The sequence below is a fragment of the Gekko japonicus genome, unplaced genomic scaffold (assembly GCF_001447785.1).
Source record: "Gekko japonicus isolate JY-2015 unplaced genomic scaffold, Gekko_japonicus_V1.1 scaffold757, whole genome shotgun sequence".
In the NCBI taxonomy this organism is placed as follows: domain Eukaryota; kingdom Metazoa; phylum Chordata; class Lepidosauria; order Squamata; family Gekkonidae; genus Gekko; species Gekko japonicus.
In genome coordinates, this window is record NW_015162500.1 from 603,703 (window position 1) to 624,092 (window position 20,390).

The following is a 20,390-nucleotide window of genomic DNA, read 5'->3' on the forward strand; positions in this document are numbered from 1 at the left end:
ATTTTTTGGAAAAAAAAAAAAAAGGTTCAGGGAAAAAAAGGGGGAAAAAACCTTCCCCCCCCCCCCCCGATTTTTTCTGATTTTTTTTCCGGGCCTTCACATCTCGAGTCAGTCACAGCTCTCTCAGTCCTACCTACCAGACAGGGTGTCTGTTGTGTGGAGAGGAAGGGAAGGAAGAAGAAGAAGAGATTGGATTTCTACCCCGCCCTTCACTTGGAGTCTCAGAGCGGCTTACAAACTCCTTTCCCTTCCCCTCCCCACAACAGACACCCTGTGAGGTGGGTGGGGCTGAGAGAACTCTGACAGAAACTGCTCTTTTTCAAGGACAGCTGTGCCAGAGCTTGTGACTGACCCAAGGTCACATCAGCAGGTGCAAGTGGAGGAGTGGGGAATCAAACCCGGTTCTCCCAGATTAGAGTCCGCGCACTTAACCACTGCACCAAACTGGAGATTGTAAGCCACTTTGAGACTCCTTTGGGTAGTGAAAAGCGGGGTATAAAAATCAACTCTTCTTCCCTGAGCCCAGGGAGTCTGAGGCCTCTTGGGCATATTCCTGGGCTAGTCCTCCACTGGTTGCATTGGGGCCACCTTCCACCCTGCAGACCGGGGTGGTGGGTAGGAGCTCCACCATTTGGTCCTCCCCCTGTCTCTGGTCCAGTGGGCCTGTCCCAGCAGCAGCACGCTTGGCACCAAGGCAAAAGCCCTAGTAGGAAGTGTGGATGGCTCTGAGGCTGCTGGGCCACGCTCCATCTTTAGATGTGGGGCGGGGTACTCCATGGGCCACAGTCAGGGTCCCATATTCATATCTCATCTTGGTTTCCTTTTTGGGTCACATTAGAATGTGACAGTGTTAGGAAGTGGCTTTGATGTATGGGGTGTATCTAAGGGCTCTTTGATCTGGTATGATAATAGGGCTGCCAAATCCCCCTGGGAGGCGGAAATCCCCCCGCCCCAGAGGCCCGTTCCCCGACGCCAGGGAATCGGGCCCCGGGGGGAACCCCACCCCAGCGTGCACGCACACGCGCCGAGAGCCGAACTGGAGTCCCCCGCCGGAAGGGTAAGTGCCAGTTGGCAACCCTATATGATAAACATATGTAGGCAAACTTGCAAGAGACAGACTAAGAGTTTACTAAATGAAATATATACCTGTTAGGATGATAGAGACAGAAAAGTTGCTTATACAGTTCATGAGAAATTGTTATTAAGGTGGAATAGGCATCAGTATAAATATTGGTAAAAATGAAAATAACCTCCATGTATCTTTCCACAACTCTCAAAATGCATAGTTGATCCAGCATTTCCGTGCAATGAAACCCGATGGACCCAAAAGTGGCAGTCCTCTCGTCCTCTCAGAAGAGCGAGTTTGTCGCTGGGCTCTGGATTTTGGCATGCGACTGGCAGGCACTCGAGTAGGCGTTTGCTGAGAGCTATACCCCGACAAGTTGCTCAGACGCTTCAGGCAGATGTGCTCTGGCAAATGGGTTTTTCAGGTATGTCTTTTCTTTTTCTTTGATATTTTAAAAATGTGCATGTGTGTGTGTGCGCGCACATGCGCGTACCTGGAAGTATTGGCGACCTCGACTGACCCCTATTGGAGGCCTGGAGGTTATTCAGAGAGGTGGCTGAATAAAGCCTGCCCCCGCCTCCCGACTGCTGGTATTCCAAGGAGGTCTCCCATCCAAGTACTTGCCGGAGTCGACCCTGGTTAGCTTCCAAGATCTGATGAGACCAGACTTGCCCGGGCTATCCAGGTTAGGGCCAGGTTTTTCAAGTATCTCTTGTCTTGCTGAAAGCTATGAATAGTATACATAAGTACGGGAAGTGTATAGCTGATTGGACTGCTGCATAGTTTAGTGGAAGTACTTTTCCCAGCATGATCATTGTCTTACAGAGATAGCTAGCCTGTGAATAGTGGTCCCATACATCAGCGGAATGTGTACCTTAGGACTCCGCAGTCCTGCCAAGTCTTAAAGCATGCCTACACCAGGGACTTAAACTGGTATCAAAAGTCATCATAGTCTGTACGGCTGGGTTAGGAGCAATGTTCCCTCTAAGCTGTGGAGTCCTGTGAGCAAAAATTCTACTTTGTGAGCTACCAGCATTAGAGTTGTGAGCAGGCAGGTGATTCAGCTACTGCATACATTAGTTTGCTCTCGACTGGAACCATCCTTCCTGAGTTAAGACAACAGTGTGTGAGCCGGAGGCTAAAAAACTGTTAGCTAGCTCACACCAACTCAGCTTAGAGGGAACACTGGTTAGGAGTCCTTCCATGGTACCCTCTCTGAGCTAAAATTCCTGGAGTTCTTTGGGGAAGCCATGACGGTTGAACTGGTATAAAGCTACTATAGATTTATTGTGTAGGTTCAGATTCTGTAAGGAGGAGCTAATTGTAAAGCTGTTCAGTGTTTTAATATTCCACATGAGAAAGCCACAACAAAATAAGTCAAGCAAGTCTGTTTTCCATTGTATGACATTGATCTTCTGCTGTATAAACATTGACATTCTTTTCAATAGCATTGTAACTTGTTGTGGAAAGACAAGCTTCAATGTTTTGTTTTTGTTTGCAACAGAAAGCAAATCCCTCAAGGTGGAACCTACTGAATTGTTCTCATTACAGGGTTTTTTTTTAGACTGATGAGATTATATAGTTTATCCCTTTACGAACCTACCCAACTATTGCGGTCATTTTTGGAGGCCCCACTTCAAGTGTCCCTGCCTTCTGAGGTTAGGTGAGTGGCACCTCAGGAAAGGGCCTTTTTAGTTTTAGCACCAAAACTCTGGACTCTCTCCCCAGGGAGACTTCTCTGTCTCCTTCGGTTGTCACCTGCTACCAGCGGGTGAAGACTTTACTGTCAAATGGAATCCCTGCTTCCTGACAAATGTTGTTGTTTTGATGTTTTTGTTGCTCTGGTTTTAATGATTTTTTGGCAGGGGAAGTGAATATGATTGTATTATGTATCTTTTTAAATTTTTCAGCTGCCTTGTTGGTGCTTATGAGGGCAGAAAGGAAGGGTACAGATTCTGTACAAGAAAATAAATTTAATAAGCTCTCTGTGCATTGCCGTACAACTGAGAGGAGCAGTTGATATGCGTTACATTATCTCCTCAAGCCCAGTTGCATACACACATAAGCCTTTAAAAGATTCTGAAGAAATATCTCTTATTTGGATATAACTTCATAACTCCTTATCTATACAAATAGGAGCTGGAGTACGAGTAGCTGTATTTGACACTGGACTGAGTGAGAAACATCCGCACTTCAAGAATGTAAAAGAGAGAACCAACTGGACGAACGAGAGAACCTTGGACGATGGTGAATTTGACTGTTTATTCTTGACATAAAGCTTGGCAAATGTCCCCACGCTGCAGTTGTAGATGTTTGAGGCAAGACTGGAATGTTGGCTCCCTCCAGCAGGCAGTCTAATCCTCCTTGGCCTTGGGAGCCCTTGAGGCACAACCTTTGGCTCAGTGAGCAGGGTTAGGTCCAGATGCTCTGATTTGATATTGCAGTGAAATAAATTTCTTGGTTTGTGTCACCGCCTAACTCAGGCCTGTGTACTTGTGTATGAGAAGGAATGTGTATGGATTAGAGGTCCATCAGTGGCTATTAGCCACAAGGTATGGATAGGAACTCACAGTCTGGGGCAAGAGATGCTCTGTCTTCTTGGTGCTTGGGGGGGGGGGACGGACAGTGGGAGGGCTTCTAGTGTCCCGGCCCCACTGCTGGACCTCCTGATGGCACCTGGTATTTTTGGCCACTGTGTGACAGAGTGTTGGACTGGATGGGCCATTGGCCTGATCCAACATTGGCTTCTCTTAGGGAGGGAGGGAGGGAGGGAGGGAGAGAGAGAGAGAGAGAGAGAGAGAGAGAGAGAGAGAGAGAGAGAGAGAGCGCGTAACCAGCTGATGGGTAGAGTTATAATTCTGCTTCAAAACTTAGAAATTTATTTTTCTTACACTTTGTGTTCTCACTTCTTTTCATCAGTGGGGATTATTTAATTTATTTCGTAATTTATTTTATGCTTTCAAGAAGTCTCACAATTTATTTTTTTTGCAGAGACAAGTGTAGCAAGTTTTCTTTGAATAGTTTGGATCATCAGTGCTAGGGTGTTGGTGCACCCAGGTTATTGTTAAAATTACTATGACAGTGACTGCAGAATGTTTTAAGTCATATTTCACCTGCCACTTCTATTCAACAGGCCTGGGCCACGGGACTTTTGTCGCAGGCGTGATAGCTAGCATGAGAGAATGCCAAGGGTTTGCACCAGACTCAGAGCTCCACATATTTCGAGTTTTCACTAACAACCAGGTAAGTTCCTTAAACTGACTGCAGTGACATGTTATTAAACATGCTGTTCAGTTCACTAAAGGCTGGGAATTGGCCTTTTGTTCTGGCTGTAAGCTCCTGTTCGTTGAAAGGGGAAGACTTGATGGCGCAGTCCTGTGTGGAGTTTGTCCAGATGAAGCCCACTGGACTTAGTTTGGAGTAATTCTTCATAGGACTGTGCTTTGTGTGTTCGAGCTTGTATTTTGCATTTTCTCTGGGCAAATATTTTGGGATTCATCTGTTCTGTTTTAAGTGTGTTATTTATGTTATTGTAAGCAGCCTTGATTGAAGAGAGAGGATATATATTTTTAAAAATTATTTTACTTCCATTCTGCAGTATTCAGTTTACTGTATTCAAGCAAGTATGTTGAGTACCTGACTTGTGCTGGAGAGATCTGGATTCAGGTTCTCATTCTGGACACAAAGTTGATAGGTTATATGGAACTCCATTAGTATCATTCAGCCTAACTGAACTTGCAGGGTTGTGATGAGGATAAAGTCATGCTGGAGACACCATCTGTGCAGGGGGCAGAGTTATTATTTTCAAACTGCCTGCCACAGTTCTGTCCATTTTTTAAAAAGTTTATAGCATGAAATATGTACACTTTTGTATTACATTTAAAAATAAAATGGCATTTTAAAACTAAAATAGATGAAGAGAAAATTCAATAAGAATCGTTTTTTGGGGTAGCTTATTTGAGCATTCTATTGGAGCGGATGCAGGGTCTGTTTTTAATGTCTTTCTTCTTTTTCTAATAAAAGTTTTATTTAGTGAATATAAAGCTTTACAAATTCATCTCCAACTGTATAAATGAATCATCTAGACATAATTCAGTTGATTCCACCATGCTAGTCAGAATTCCATTTATCAAACTTACCTAACTTCTTACCGTGAAACACAGAAGTTAGGTTACTCAACTCTACACATTCCTTTGTTTTTTTCCAACCTCTTTATTTTTCCTCTTTATTTGGAGTTGTGTTCCTTTTCCAGTATCTAGCAAAAACTGATCTTGCAGAGGTTATGTCATTTCAAACAATTTTAAAAAAATGTTTCCTTAACACTGCTTAGTGATCAAACAGGTTTTTTTTCACAATTAGGTCTCGTATACGTCTTGGTTTCTGGATGCCTTTAATTATGCCATCTTAAAGAAGATAGATGTCTTAAACCTCAGTATTGGGGGCCCAGACTTCATGGATCATCCTTTTGTTGACAAGGTTTGTATGAAGAGGGAAAACAGAATCCCTTTGGGCAGCGGCATCTTTATTTCTGGACTCTCCTCCCCCCCCAAAAAAAGAATTTTCTGACTTTATCTACTGTTTTGGAAGCCCTAGTGTTAGATGAGTGATCCCTTTGTTTTAGCAGAATAGCATCATTCTATTTAGTAGATCTTCTTTATAGAATCAGACCATTAAGGAGTTAACTTTTTGCTGGATCAAATGTGTTCCTGGTCTCCTCTCCCTCAAATCACTCAGAAAACTGGCTTCACCCTGCTCCCCAGTTTACTAGTTTTCTGTATGGATTGTTTAGGCCTTTTTTTTGTATGAGAGAACATGACACAGTTGGTACAGTATGAACACAGAGTTCTGTGATGGTGTGAACGATGCCTAAAAGGCCACTCCTTGCCCAAATCCCCGTAGTAATAGGTGAATGTTGAGATCACTTGTGACCCTGGAAGAATGCAACAAGCTGCAGCCTCAGACCCACATATGGGTTGAATAAACCTGACCCACTTTAAAAGGTTGTTATAAGGAGGCCGAGATAACGTCGTAAAGTACTTTGAACACTCCAAAATAATGCCTGAAACATTAAGCACTGTTTGCAGAATGATTTTGCTCCTGCCAGATTTGTACAGAAACCATCACTTTTTATTTACAAAATTTATACTGCGCCTTCCTCAAAAATGCAGGGTAGCTTGCAGAATAGACAACATATGAAAGTTCAATACAGATAATTAAAAGAAGCAGCGGTAGTATAGAATCAGACAGCATGAAAACCTGACTTGGCATTTCCTGCAATGACTGCTCGGCAAGCACCCTAAAGAGCAGACTAACCTCTAGGTTAGTGAGGATTTCATCTGAGTGGATGTTCTGCAACTGTGGCACTCCGTGGCAGTGGTTTGAAGGGCATTGAAAAGCCCCTTTTCTGTACTCATGACTGTAACATATGATGTTTCAAAAACTCTCATTTCTTAATTTTATAGGTTTGGGAGCTGACGGCAAACAATGTTATCATGGTCTCTGCTATTGGAAACGATGGCCCATTGTATGGGTAAGCACTTCGACAATGTTGACTAAGGACTGCGTTCTTTTGCAGTAACTCCCAGAAAACAAACTATTTTTTTCCCTTCTGAAATGACATAGATGTTGTTTTGTCTTTTACTTTTAGAATGACCTTGGTAAGGTTGCCCTTTCTCCCAAAGTTAAACTCTTTTCATTGTTTCCATCAGGTCTTTCTCTCAGGAAATTGTGCATAGGATTGCAGTCTTTTTTTGTGGAGTGGGGGGAACCTCTTGTGTCTTATAAAAAGGTTATTTTACAAGCCTGTTTCTTTTGAAGTAGTCATTAATCTGGATTCTCTCACTGGGTGTGTTCTCTTGTTTCAGAACTCTCAACAACCCTGCTGACCAAATGGATGTAATTGGGGTTGGCGGCATTGACTTTGAAGATAATATAGCACGGTTTTCATCCAGGGGAATGACCACTTGGGTTAGCATCTACAAATTCTCCTCCTTCCCCTCCTCCTTTAATGTGCATCTTCATCACTCCAAACAAAAAAAAAATCTAGTATTATGGGCTTATGCTGTTTATGTGATGCTTAGGATTGTTCAGTGGTGAGTTAAGCTTCACAAGGCTACGTCAGTTAAAGAACAGATATTTTTAGGAATCAAGACCAGCCTCATCTTGTTGTAAGCATCACACTATATTTATTGTAAAGGAAGGTGACACTGAATATAAGACAGTCCTTCCTAAAAAATGTTTTACACAAAACTTTAAACTGTACATAATGATGATGCTTTCCTGGGAGAAAAACAAGCCTGGTCTTCCTCTTGAGTAAAAACAGCGAGACCTACCTTAGGGTTAAGTTGGAAAAGGCTAGGGAAACCATTGCTTTTTGTGACGTGTTGTTCTGCTGATCTCCTTCCCCTACTTATCAGCCCAGAACCTTTGGAACAACGTGGACTATAAATAAGCCATTTCTGCATAGTGGGAAAATACAAATTAAGATCACTTTGTCATCATTGTATGTGGCTAGGAGTCCCTCTAAGCTGTGGAGTCTTGTGTGCAAAAAATCTGCTCTGAGAGCTACTGGCATTAAAGGTGTGAGCGAGTGATTTGGCTGCTGCATAAATTAGTTTGCTCTGGAGCCATCCTTCCTGAGCCAAGACAAAAATCTGTGAGCCGGAGGCTAAAGAACTGTGAGCTAGCTCACACTAACTCAGCTTAGAGGGAACACTGGCTAGGACCCATTGTTCATGGCTAGCAAAATGCCCAGCATTAGGACAAGAAGGCTTGCAAGGATGCCTAGAGGCCAAGTGGGTCGGTGGGCCCTGTATACAGAGACCAGTTTCCCTCCCCCTTTCTGCTATGGAATCCCTGTACAGTTGGCAGTGCCGAAGGGCAAGTTTTGTTCTTGGCCCAACAGCGCTCCAAGTGTAGCATTGCCTGCTGGGTCATTCCTATGGGGGTACTCATGAACCTTTCTGTACTCCCACAAAGGGATGTGTCAGTGGATACTGCTGGGTTGGGGACAAAACTTGCTCCTTATCTCTGGTGATCCCCCCTGCAAGATTCCAAATGAACGTATACAGCTCTATCTGCATATACCCATTCTGGGTGCTTTTTGTTACTAATACAGCTATAAATACAGAGTGCCGGTGTGATGTAGTGCTTAGATTAGGATCTGGAAGACCCAGGTTTGAATCTCTGGTCTGCCATGGAAGCTTGCTGGGTGGCCTTGGGCCAGTCACTCTCTCTTAGCCTAACCTACCTTACAAGGGCCAGACCGGAATGGCCCAGGCTAGCTACAGCTCATCAGATCTTGGAAGCTAAGCAGGGTCAGCCCAGGTTAGTATTTGGTTGGGAGACCACCAAAGAAGAGTTGCTATGCAGAGGCAGGCAATGGCAAACCATCTCTGAATGTCTCTTGCCCTGAAAACCCCACAGGGTTTTCAGTTACAACTTGATGGCACTTAACATTTTACACACCTCACAAATTGGTTGTGAGGATAAAATGAGGAGAGGAGAACCAATTAAGCTGCTTTGGTTTCCCATGGGGAGAAATACAGGGTATAAATGAAGAAAACAAATGAATACTATGGTGCTAGTCTTTTGTCATATCGCAGCCTATCCATCCACATTGTAACAACTTCCATCTACCCCCATCGTTAGTCGTTCTGCTTGAATGAATGTTACGATGATGGCGATCCACCAGCAGTAATGAATTGGTGTGTTGTGACAGTTTCTACCCTCCAGTGCCAAGATAAGCATATATTACCCTATTATTTTTTGATGGCAGACTGAGAGAGCTTCTGGTCTATAGCTGTGGGCTTTAAGGTTACTAGGAAGCTTCAGTCACCTTCTCAGGAGCAGCAAAGCTGTGGCAATGTTTGGGTGGTTTTAAAGGCCAAGGAGTTCTTGTCTTGCTGAAGGCTGCAGTGCCAGCATAGCTACCCATGTTGCATTTCCTTCTGTTTCCCTCCCAAGGAATTGCCTGGAGGTTACGGTCGAGTCAAGCCAGATATAGTCACCTATGGCTCCGGAGTGAGAGGGTCTGGTATGAAAGGTGGGTGCCGCTCCCTCTCCGGGACCAGCGTGGCCTCCCCAGTCGTGGCAGGTGCTGTCACTCTGCTAGTAAGGTAGGTGGGCTCAATTTACACTAGCTTTTATTAATGAACCAGCCTGATCTCATATCTCAGAAGCTAAGCAGGGTCAGCCCTGGTTAGTACTTGGATGGGAGACCATCAGGGTAGTCCAGGGTCGCTACACAGAGGCAGGCCATGGCAAACCCACCTCTGTTCCTCTCTTGCCTTGAAACCCCTCTAGGAGGGGTGGCCAAACTTGCTCAACATAAGAGCCACACAGAATAAGCATCAGATGTTTGAGAGGTGCAAGACATGAACAAATATTACACATACGTTTTTACTGGAAAATATGCAAACTTGCCTTTTATTAACATTAAACGAGACTGCCAAAAGTAAAAACAAAAGGGGGGAAATATTGATAATGATATTTATTTGTTCAATGGTATTTGTTTGTTTGATAATGATATTTATTTGTCTAAGAGAGAGAAATAGAGATGTGGAAAGAAAGAATGAAAGAGGTGGAAAGAAAGAAAGGAAGAGAAAGACAGAAACAAAGAAAGCAGATAGATGGGAGGGGGGAAGGAAGGAAGGAAAGCATACTCCCCCCTTCGCTTCCCCAGCTGCTCTGCCGGGAGCCGCACAATATGTGTGGAAGAGCCGCATGGGGCTCCCAAGCCACAGTTTGGCCACCCCTGCCCTATAGGGTCGCCATAAATCAGCAGCGACTTGACAGCACTTTAACCACAGTCTTGGGACAAACTTGTTTGTAACTGTGGGAAGCAGTTCCAGATGTCAAGGGAAGCTGAGTTCGCCAAGAGTGGAAATGTGTGGCCCTTTGTTGAGTGTTCAGAGCACTCTTTAATACACGATCACCATAATTCTTAGAACAATTCCGTAAGGAAGGGCAGCATCATCCCTGTAATGCACAGGGAGGGCGAGGAGTCTGTGGCTAAGATGAGATTTGAACTGGCAGTATCTCGTCCAGTAGGGTTCAAAGCATTAGCACCAAGATTCACACGCAGAGTGCAGTAGCCTTGCCTTCCCCTCCCTCAAATGATTCTTAAGGTGTAAAAAACCTTCATTGGCCCATTGGGCTCTTGTTTATTTAACACTCACATTTATCAGCTCTTAGTCATCCGAATGACTTTCTTTCATTGTCCTATGAAAATGACACTAGTTTTTGAAATTTTCACCTCCATTGCCATTTTTACCATTCCATGCTGTCTGCTGCCATTTCTGTTGTTTTAGTGTTATAATTCAGACTAGTCAGTAAAGGACAAAATATCTCCCTGTCGAAACATTTTAGAAACAGGTTTGAACACATAAATGCCATCAGAGCTGGTGGGATTTCCTTCTGAGCAGTGTTCCCTCTAAGCTGAGTTAGTGTGAGTTAGCTCACGGTTTTTTAGCCTCCAGCTCACATATTTTTGTCTTAGCTCAGGAAGGATGGCTCCAGAGCAAGCTAATTTATGCAGTAGCCAAATCGCTTATTTACAACTTTAATGCCAGTAAAAAGTAGAATTTTTGCTCACAAGATTCCACAGCTTAGAGGAAGCATTGCTTCTGAGTAAACATGCACAGGATCAGGCTGTTAAGCAGACAGTCTAACTCCTGATGGATGACAAAAGAAACAAAATGGGTGCACTCTGTTCCTGAGGTGAACAGAATGAAGTCAGATGTTTTGGCATTCTCTTTTAAGTGTCAGTGCTTCTGGTATCTGCCCTATGCAAATGTCTGCAGTAAAAGATCAACTATCTTGCTTAGATTTTCAGTGATAAAGTTTATCATTTTGGCTGTGCTGCCTCAGTATAGCACCTGTTGGATAGTATAACATTTCAAGTGTTTCTCAATTTTAGCACAGTTCAGAAGCGTGAAATGGTGAATCCAGCTAGTATGAAACAGGCTCTGATTGCATCAGCACGCCGGCTTCCTGGAGTCAACATGTTTGAGCAAGGCCATGGTAAACTGGATCTACTCAGGGCTTACCAGATTCTCAACAGCTATAAGCCCCAGGCCAGGTGAGCACTTCGTAATCTGTCAATACTAGTCTCTTTGCTGCAGGTTGACTTTCTCTGAATTATTTCTTTCTATAGACCTTTATTAGCTTCTGGTTTTTTCCAGTTTGGTGTAGTGAGCCAGTTCGGGGTAGTGGGTAAGAGCTAGTTCGGTGTAGCGGCAGACTCTGATCTGGAGAACCAGGTTTGATTCTCCACTCCTCCACATGCAGCCAGCTAGGTGACCTTGAACTAGTCACAGAACTCTCTCAGCCCCACCTACCTCACCGGGTGTCTGTTGTGGAAAGGAATGGAAGGAGATTGTAAGCCGCTCTGAGACTCTTGAGGGAAGGGCGGGGTATAAATCCAACTCTTCTTCTTCTCTTCCTCCAACTCTGAACTTTTTTACACTGGAGTTTTGTTGAAAAAAAAAGGTTTTTGTTTGCACAGAGAAGGAGAAAACAAGCAGGCGACCTAGCTGGCCTCTGCAAGGCAGTATGAAAACCCACCGTAACAGCAGTTTTACCAAGGAAGGTTTGCTTCAGTTATTTTTATTTAGCACATTTTCCTCCCCACCCTTTCTTTGTGGGTGGATATGTCATTCCCTCTTTCTCTGTTTTTTAACAACACCGGTACTTTAGGGTGAGAGAGAGGGACTGGCCCAAGGTCATCCAGCAAGTTTCCATGGCAGAGTGAGGATTCCAGCCTGTTTGAGTATTACTTACAATAGGCTGGGTATGCATTTAATGAATAAGCAAAACTTTACATATGTGTGAAACTACTGAATAACTTTTAGCTGCCTTTTGATTAAAATCCGGTAGAGCCAGCAAAGGACCAGATAAAATTGTCTGCAGTGGGTGAGGGGCAGAAGGGGCTGCCAATTGGCTATTTGAGTTCTGAACAGTTTTACTCTTTTTTCCTACCTGCCATATTATTTCCTACCATATTAACTTAAAACAATATGAGCATCTCTGAATGTTCACTTTGTGTTTTTCAAATGTATTCTTTTTATGATGATGATTATTATTTTAAATTAAAATAGGGATACAGGAAAGCAAGGGAAAAGGGGGAGATATAGATATGTATTAACCTATAACTTATTCATAACAAGGATGATCAACATCAGAGTAAATACAGAGCATTTAACAGACATTTAAAATACCTAATATTAGGAAGATTTTTATATACTATATATTAGACCCTAGCCTTTTTACCATTAGTTACTATTAATATTAATATATTAACTGTTAGACATTGATTATTATATTATATGTTCAATTACATCTTGATTTAATCATGATATTTACAACCTGAGATTCTCTGGGGAGTATGAAGGCAGTTGTTTGTATTTTCTGCTCTTTTAAACATTTATTCATTTTCTTTGTCTGTTCAGTCTAAGTCCAAGCTATGTCGACTTGACAGAATGTCCCTACATGTGGCCCTATTGTTCCCAGCCGATCTATTATGGAGGCATGCCAACGATTGTGAACGTCACCATCCTTAATGGAATGGGAGTCACTGGAAGAATCGTAGACAAGGTAGGACCTGAGAGTGCTGTGGTGTAGCTAAACTTGGAAGGGCAGCTACCATTCAGAAACCTGTATGTCTTTCGTTGAGGCTATCATACCAGTTCCCTGTATAGGCCTAAAATCAAGTGGCACCAGTTCAGTAATTCCCACTAAAAATAAATCCGGCAAACACATACTTGGGTTATCTTGGTTCTCTGAAGCATCTGTGGTTCAGTGATCTGGAGAGCAAAATAGCAAACTAACCACTGGTCTCTCTCTCCTTTTTTGTTTTTAATGGTGTTACGCCAAATGCTCTAATTTTACAACAAATGGCTAACTATATTTTAACGTGAGTTCTAGCCAGTGTTTACGGAGGTCTTGTTTGAATTTAGGAGTCCAGTAACTGAGTCCACACAGGTGTTTTTCCAAAACAAATAGACTTTTACTGAAGGATTTCAATATCAAGCATACAAAAACATCAGTCTCTCATGTCACAAGCATACAAGGTCCTTTAGAGTTACAGAAAAGAATACAAAATAGTTTCTTGGTTACTTAGATGGGTAAAGGTAGCTATTTCGATTTATACTCACCTATTCTGGAAATCTTTTCTGTTGCAATGGGAATGTGGTAGAAATGATACCTAGGGGATTAATCTAAATCACACCTGCTAGAACCAGCCAGCAGCATGCGGACCTCAGTGGCTGCAGTCCACGAGATCTTAAGGTAGACAAAGGATTGTTGGATAGGAAGCTGGACAATAGGGGAGGTAAAGACATAGAGGTCGTAGAGGGGAAGGTGGCTAGCAAAGACTTCGGGTTTGAGTCTTTACTTATATAGTGGAGTCTCCAGGTGAGTGGCACCCTGCCAGCTCGTGATCCCACGTTTCTTTAGGTCCATCCCATAATCTACCGTGATTGGTTGCATGTGGAAGAGGGCAGGTATTCCCTATGGGAGGGGTAATTGAAATTCTATCCTCTATCTCATGGACTACCATTTGGCTAGGTGTGAAATGTGGTCTTCCTGTATCTCCTTTGAAGTACAGATGAAGCTGGCCTTTCCCAGGAACACAGGATGCTGTAAACAAGATGCTATCACACAAATGCAGATTCAGTCCATGCTATACGTGATGCCTTGTCTCTCCAGCAATGGGGGATCTCTGTCTCCAAGTTGTTGTTCTCTGATCACAATGGCAAACCATGTGCTTCTTGTTCCCACAGTCCTTTGCTAGCTGAATGTGTGCATGCTTCATTAACATAGAAGGCAGGCAAGTCTTTCCCTATGTGAAGCTTGTCTCTCTTTCAGCATAGGTATTGCAAACAGCTTTCTTTGGCTTATGGTATACAAATAAATGTGCACAGTCCGTGTGTGTTGCTTGTGTATCAGATATAAATTCATAAATGAGTCTGTCTCGTAACAATGGGGAGAGAGTTAACGTTTGCATTTATGACAGAATAGAAGACTGCATTCAGATACTTTGCGAAGCCTTTGCTATTACGTAGTTTCATTTGCTATTAAAAGTATCTCAGTTTGTTAAAAGAAGTTATATCACACTTATAATCATTTTAATATAACTGGTGTTTGAAGATGGATGTGTTTGTGCTTCCGGAATAGGTTTCTTTAAAAAAAAAAAAATCTCTAAATTTTACATTTCTTTACAGAGATACCACCTTTGCATATCTCTCATCAGCATCTCAAGAACCACACAACTATTTCAGCATGCCGAAGGGGAAGGGGCTGTAGTTTGGGAAAGGGGCCATGGCTTAGTGGTGAGGCATCTCCTTGGCATGTCAAAGGTCCCAGGTTCAATCCCCAGCCTCTCCAGTTTTAAAAAGATAGACCTCAACATGAGACTTTGGATAGCCACGGCCAGCTTGAGTAGATGATACTGACCTTGAGGGTTGGAGGGTCTGATTCCTCATAAGGAATCAGCTTCACGTGTTCATGTGTATGTTTTTCAAACAGGAACTCCTTAGAACACAATGCAAATTGTTTCTGAAATTGAGGGGACTAGCAAAAACTTCTGCTACGTCACTGGGATGGGTAGGCGTCTGATCATCAGAACAAGTCCGAAATCTCACTGGCCTGGAGACCAGACTTTTGGGTGCTCCTTCATTGGATGCTGGACACTCTTTGGTTCTGTCAGCCTGTAATACAGCCCCTTTAAAAGCTGGGCTGCAACTGATCTCACTGGATACTGACGCTGCTGAAGGGAAAACTGTGAAGAGATCCAGAGACTTTGCACTCCGGTTTGATCAATACTGATGTAATGCTGGTTGCCTGCCTGCAGTCTGTGGCTGACCAATTAGGAAGCCTTGTTAAAAAGCGATCCCCTCCCTTCCAGTGTAAATTGTTGCCTCCCTTTGCTTGTAGGCCTTAATTATTTGCTGTCTGATAGCATTGCTTTTTATATTTTGTAACCCACCTTGATTCTCTGTGAGAAAGGCAAGCTATAAATGCAGTTAATAGCCATCATTGTTATGATGGTTATGATGGTCGTGGTGGTGGTGGTGGTGGTGATGATGATGAGCAACATCTACATTACCCTTAGTCAACACTAACCAGTTTGCAAACTATATCAAACCCTGTTTAAGATGAGAAACTCTGGTTAGCACCTCTGCTGGTGTTAATGCTAAAGCAACATGGCACCCACTGATACTTTTTCTGGTGCCTGCCAAAGGCACTTCAGAAAGTGGGTGGGGCCAGCAAAGCTTCTGATTGGCCATTGGAGATCTGACAGATACTGACAAATGTGTGTTTCTTGGCTAGCTCAATGTATGTACTTGAGTGTATGCAAGAAAATATTTTTAAGCAATATGTTCATTAAAAAAAGCATCCTGTTAAACAGAGCTTCTGTGTCTGAAATTCTGAAGAGCTACAATCAGAGTTATGCCTAACTTCACTCCCTGACTTTTTATGGTTGGCTCTGTCTCTTGTGACAGCCATTTTGTGGGTGAGCCCACCATTCTGTGTCAGATTTCCAAAGGTGCCTGGATGCTCAAAAAGGTTGGGGGACCCCCTGTGCTAAAGATGCAGTTAAGGAGGAGACAGAGAGATGGCGTTAGTATGTACTCCCTTGCCTTGCTCACTGTTTGCAAACCACAATATGCATTAGGTCTGCACCAGGTCTGTATGTATAACAGCGCGACCTGGCAGTGCAATTCTTTGCTTCCCCTCCCAATATAACATAGATCAGCTTTGTGCAAAAATTAACCAGATTAAATTTTTCTTTCCTTCATACAGCCTGACTGGCAGCCTTATCTACCGCAGAATGGAGATTACATCGAGGTGGCTTTCTCCTATTCCCCTGTTTTGTGGCCTTGGTCAGGGTACCTAGCGATCTCCATCTCCGCAGCCAAGAAAGCAGCCTCCTGGGAGGGCATCGCCCAAGGACACGTCATGATCACGGTCTCTTCCCCTGCAGAAAACGACGTAAGCCGGACTCCCTTTTCCTGCTGGTGCTTTGAGAACGTTCTGCTCAGCACATGTGACTGCTTCCCATGGATGTGCAATTGTTGTTCTTGTGGGTGACCAACTGCTCTGTTTGGGGAGAGGAGCACAAGGAAGTATCGTCCTGTAATGGGTCTTTCTTGCTGTTGGAACCCCGGAATGTAATGAAAGATGCAACATAGGCTAGTTGTTTTCTGTTTCTGATCCTGAAAAGCTGATTTATGTGACAGTATTTGAGGTTGTTTTTTTCTGTTGCCTCGGATATCAGGAAGTACTGTGAGATTCTTGCAGTGCAGTTAGATTATTTTAGACTCTGGGCAATGGTCCGGGGTGGGGAATCATTAACGTCCTGCGTTCTGAGAACTGGAATTCTTAGAATGGGAGAAGGAGATATAGCAAAGAGGGTGAAGCTCAGCTCTCTCTCTCTCCTTTGCTGAGGTCTTGAACTTTTGCCCTGAAGTCCAGTCTTGTTGTTAACAGTGATGTAGTGGCTGTCCACTGTGTTTGCAAAACTCACTTTTGGGGTCAGCTGGTATAGCTCTTTTAAATAAATGAAGTCCAATTTGCTCAACAGCATCCAATAGGTAAAAGCAAGAAGCCCAATCACAAAAGCCTCTTTGGGATAGTCACACACAGTTTGGACTGTAGCTTGTAATCCAAACTGCCATTTGTATTCATTCCTTCCTTCCGTTTTAAACAACATACATTGTGCCCTCTGCAGCCATTGTAGGTTCTTGAGTCAGTTTACGGATCACAGGATACCTTATGTACTAAAAAAAAAAAGATAAAAAGCCAGTTTTGTGTAGTGGTTAAGTGGGCGGACTCTAATCTGGGAGAACCGGGTTTGATTCCCCACTCCTCCACTTGCACCTGCTGATGTGACCTTGGGTCAGTCACAAGCTCTGGCACAGCTGTCCTTGAAAAAGAGCAGTTTGTGTCAGAGTTCTCTCAGCCCCACCCACCTCACAGGGTGTCTGTTGGGGAGGGGAAGGGAAAGGAGTATGTAAGCCGCTCTGAGACTCCAAGTGAAGGGCGGGGTATCAATCCAATCTCTTCTCTTAATTAGAAATAGTATAGTCATATCAGGGGAAAATTTGGCCTACTTTTTTGTCCCAGGTGCTGACACTGTGCCGTTCGGTTTCAGAACAACCCTGTGTGATAGATCAGGTTGTATGGAACAGTTAGTTTCATGGCCAAGTTCCACCTAGTGAGCTCCATAGCTAATTTGAGATTTAAGGCTTACTTTCCCATATCTGACAATGCCCTGTGGGGCACTTGGAGTGTGAGGATGGTGGGCGGGATGCAATGTGTGCGTCTGGTCACTTGAACCAAAATGAATGGGTTGGATCCAGCCAGGTGGCAAAGGAAATAGGGGTCCCCTTCAGCCGCCCCAGAAGACTATGCTGAGGATCAAGGGACCTGCATGGACAGAAGCCATGTGGAATGAGAGCTGTAGTTTGGTGTAGTGGTTAAGTGCGCGGACTCTAATCTAGGAGAACCGGGTTTGATTCCCCACTCCTCCACTTGCACCTGCTGATGTGACCTTGGGTCAGTCACATGCTCTGGCACAGCTGTCCTTGAAAAAGAGCAGTTTGTGTCAGAGCTCTCAGCCCCACCCACCTCACAGGGTGTCTGTTGTGGGGAGGGGAAGGGAAAGGAGTTTGTAAGCCGCTCTGAGACACCTTCGGGTAGTGAAGGGCGGGGTATAAATCCAATCTCTTCTTCTAGTAAGTTGGAGAAATTGGGTGAGATTGAGTGAAGAAGCCAGCGGGATCCAAACCATTCTCAGGAGCGCATGCTGTAAATTTGGCTGTGTTTGCAGGAAGAATTTCCTCATGCTTGGGTTTCTGTCTTGTTTTTCCATTTCTTTCAGTTGAAAGCTGGTGCCGACCAGACTTCAACAGTGAAACTCCCCATAAAAGTGAAAGTGATCCCGACTCCCCCTCGGAGCAAGCGAGTCCTGTGGGATCAGTATCACAATCTTCGCTATCCACCTGGGTATTTCCCAAGGGATAATTTGAGGATGAAGAACGATCCCTTAGATTGGTGGGTACTTTATTTTTTATGCAATACTAACCCATCAGTGAAGGGCAATAGCCCAAAAGTCAGATTCTGTTCCTCGTATTGGTTTCCCTCCCCTATTCTAGGAGCAACAGTAGTCTTAGTGAAAGAGAGTCATTGCATCTGACCTCCATTATTTGAATAGGTAGAACGGAACCCTGAGGCAAATCAGGTTATATTTTAACATTTAAGAAAAAAACTTCTTAGGAATGGTGACCACATTCATAGAAACCAGGGAATATGTAGTGTTATTTTAAAGTGGTAGAATGGAACCCTGTGGCAAATCAGGTTATATTTTAATGTTTTTTTAAAAAACACTTCTTAGGAATGGTGATCACATTCATACAAACTTCAGAGATATGTACCAGCATCTGAGAAGCATGGGCTATTTTGTTGAAGTTCTGGGCTCCCCATTTACGTGTTTTGATGCCAGTCAGTATGGTAAGTCTTGGAGCATGCTTGTTTGGTCTTCCCTGAAGCTTAGCTTAAAGTGCAGCTCTTGAAGGATTACAGAAGTGTTTCCTACCGTAACATGCCATCCTTATACATATTACGTTTTTAATGGTGTGAGAAGAAATGACATAGCCTAATGGAACCTTGGATGTCTAATATTCATAAGCCCATGGCATGAGATTGTGTGGACTCAGTCAGGAAAGTTTGTCTTGAACAGGGCTGGATCCTTCTTGCTTTTCAAACTAATGACGTCAGACTAAGTGTTGGTATAGATTTGTAAATGTTGGGTTTGAAACTTGAGAGATTTTGCTCAGCCCTTCTATTTCCCTGTTCGCCAAAGAGATGTTGAATGTTATTTCAGTGAAGACACTGAATGAAAATCTTGATTGATTTTATGCCCAGAAGGTCTGTTCCAACTTTCCATGAAGGGTCAGAGAAGAGATATGCTTGTGATAATACACCTGTGGGCAATGCCAGAATCAAGCAAGAGGTTTTGGTCATCTCGGTCTCCCAGACCCACACCATTACTTCCGCATGCCCAAGGGATTTTTAAAACTTGCACTGTGTGGTAAATGTCTTCTGATGTTGGGAGCTGCTCGTAAGTTTCTGACCTGGCATAGAAGTCTTCCTTTCAAAGGAGGAAAAATTTAAAAACCACTCAGCAGATCCAAGCCCCTGGAATGAATTCTGCTCGTAGAGGAGTTTTCCTCAGGTTTTCCCTCAAATGCAAGATCTGGACTCTGGGGAAGGCCGCTTCCACCCAAAAGGGAGTGCCTCAGCTAGTGAAAGAGATGCACAGGATCCTGTCATTTGCGATAAATATAAATGCTAATAGAGAAGCTTCTACAGTAACTTTTCTTCTTTATTAAAGTAATCATTATATTTTAAACCTGTCCCGCAGATAATCTGTGGAAGGAGGAGAATGCCACAATAGCTTTCTCATTTCTGAACTGTTTTCTGTTCTTGCCTCAGGGACCTTATTGATGGTGGACAGCGAGGAAGAGTATTTTCCTGAAGAAATCACTAAGCTGAGGAGGGACATTGATAATGGTCTGTCCCTCATAGTCTTCAGCGACTGGTACAACACATCAGTGATGAGAAAGGTCAAGTTTTATGATGAGAATACAAGGTAACGGGATCTTTTGGAATAGCTGCAGATTATTAGTGATTTACCTTTTGGCCATTTCGAGATTCAGAATTGAGGCGGAAAGTTAATGGGACGCTGAAGATGCTAAATCCCAATATTTCTCTCTGAAGTTCTGTTCAGAACAGCCGCTGCAAATGTGTGCAACCTTCTATAAAGTAAAATAAATCAAACATGACACTGTCAAGGATCAAATGGCTGTTGTTCTCCCTGTCAACCCCCCCCCCCCAAACAGTTGGCAATTAATAAGCAGGGTGGAAATGGAGCAATCATTAAAGAGAAACCAGTTTAGCCAGCTTAATTTTTTTGAAGAACTGAAGGGTTAGTTTCTCTTTATCAAGAATGTCAGAAAAACATATGAAGATGCCTTTATACCAGCTGCAACTTGAGCTCTTCAAAGTGGAAGTAGAAAGTCTGTCCTTTTGCATGCCAGGCCGCAGCCCCTGACCCATGTCTCTCTGACTCACCAAATCCCCCCTATTCAAGTGCTTTGTGGTGCCATCTAGTGAAGTTTTATTTTATATAGATTTAAAGCCAATACAGAGGAGAAGAAGAGAAAACACCCTGAATCTTTAACAAACCAAAGATGGGATTTTAAAGTTTGCCAAAGGGAGTTTGACACTTACCTGGATAGTTGGTTACAGTAGGCATATA

At 43.4% G+C, this 20,390-nt stretch overlaps 1 protein-coding gene across 1 annotated transcript in view; it reads left to right on the forward strand.

Annotated features, from left to right (window-relative positions):
- MBTPS1 (membrane bound transcription factor peptidase, site 1) overlaps nucleotides 1-20,390 on the forward strand; it is a 45,723-nt gene that overhangs the window by 8,749 nt on the left and 16,584 nt on the right. Inside the window, exons 4-16 of the mRNA XM_015406110.1 lie at nucleotides 1,287-1,490; nucleotides 3,203-3,313; nucleotides 4,200-4,309; nucleotides 5,426-5,542; nucleotides 6,529-6,596; nucleotides 6,931-7,033; nucleotides 9,032-9,183; nucleotides 10,986-11,147; nucleotides 12,517-12,661; nucleotides 15,872-16,060; nucleotides 17,952-18,124; nucleotides 18,465-18,580; nucleotides 19,565-19,721. Coding sequence (XP_015261596.1) covers nucleotides 1,287-1,490; nucleotides 3,203-3,313; nucleotides 4,200-4,309; nucleotides 5,426-5,542; nucleotides 6,529-6,596; nucleotides 6,931-7,033; nucleotides 9,032-9,183; nucleotides 10,986-11,147; nucleotides 12,517-12,661; nucleotides 15,872-16,060; nucleotides 17,952-18,124; nucleotides 18,465-18,580; nucleotides 19,565-19,721 — 1,807 coding nt within the window. The remainder of the gene's footprint in view (nucleotides 1-1,286; nucleotides 1,491-3,202; nucleotides 3,314-4,199; nucleotides 4,310-5,425; nucleotides 5,543-6,528; nucleotides 6,597-6,930; nucleotides 7,034-9,031; nucleotides 9,184-10,985; nucleotides 11,148-12,516; nucleotides 12,662-15,871; nucleotides 16,061-17,951; nucleotides 18,125-18,464; nucleotides 18,581-19,564; nucleotides 19,722-20,390) is intronic.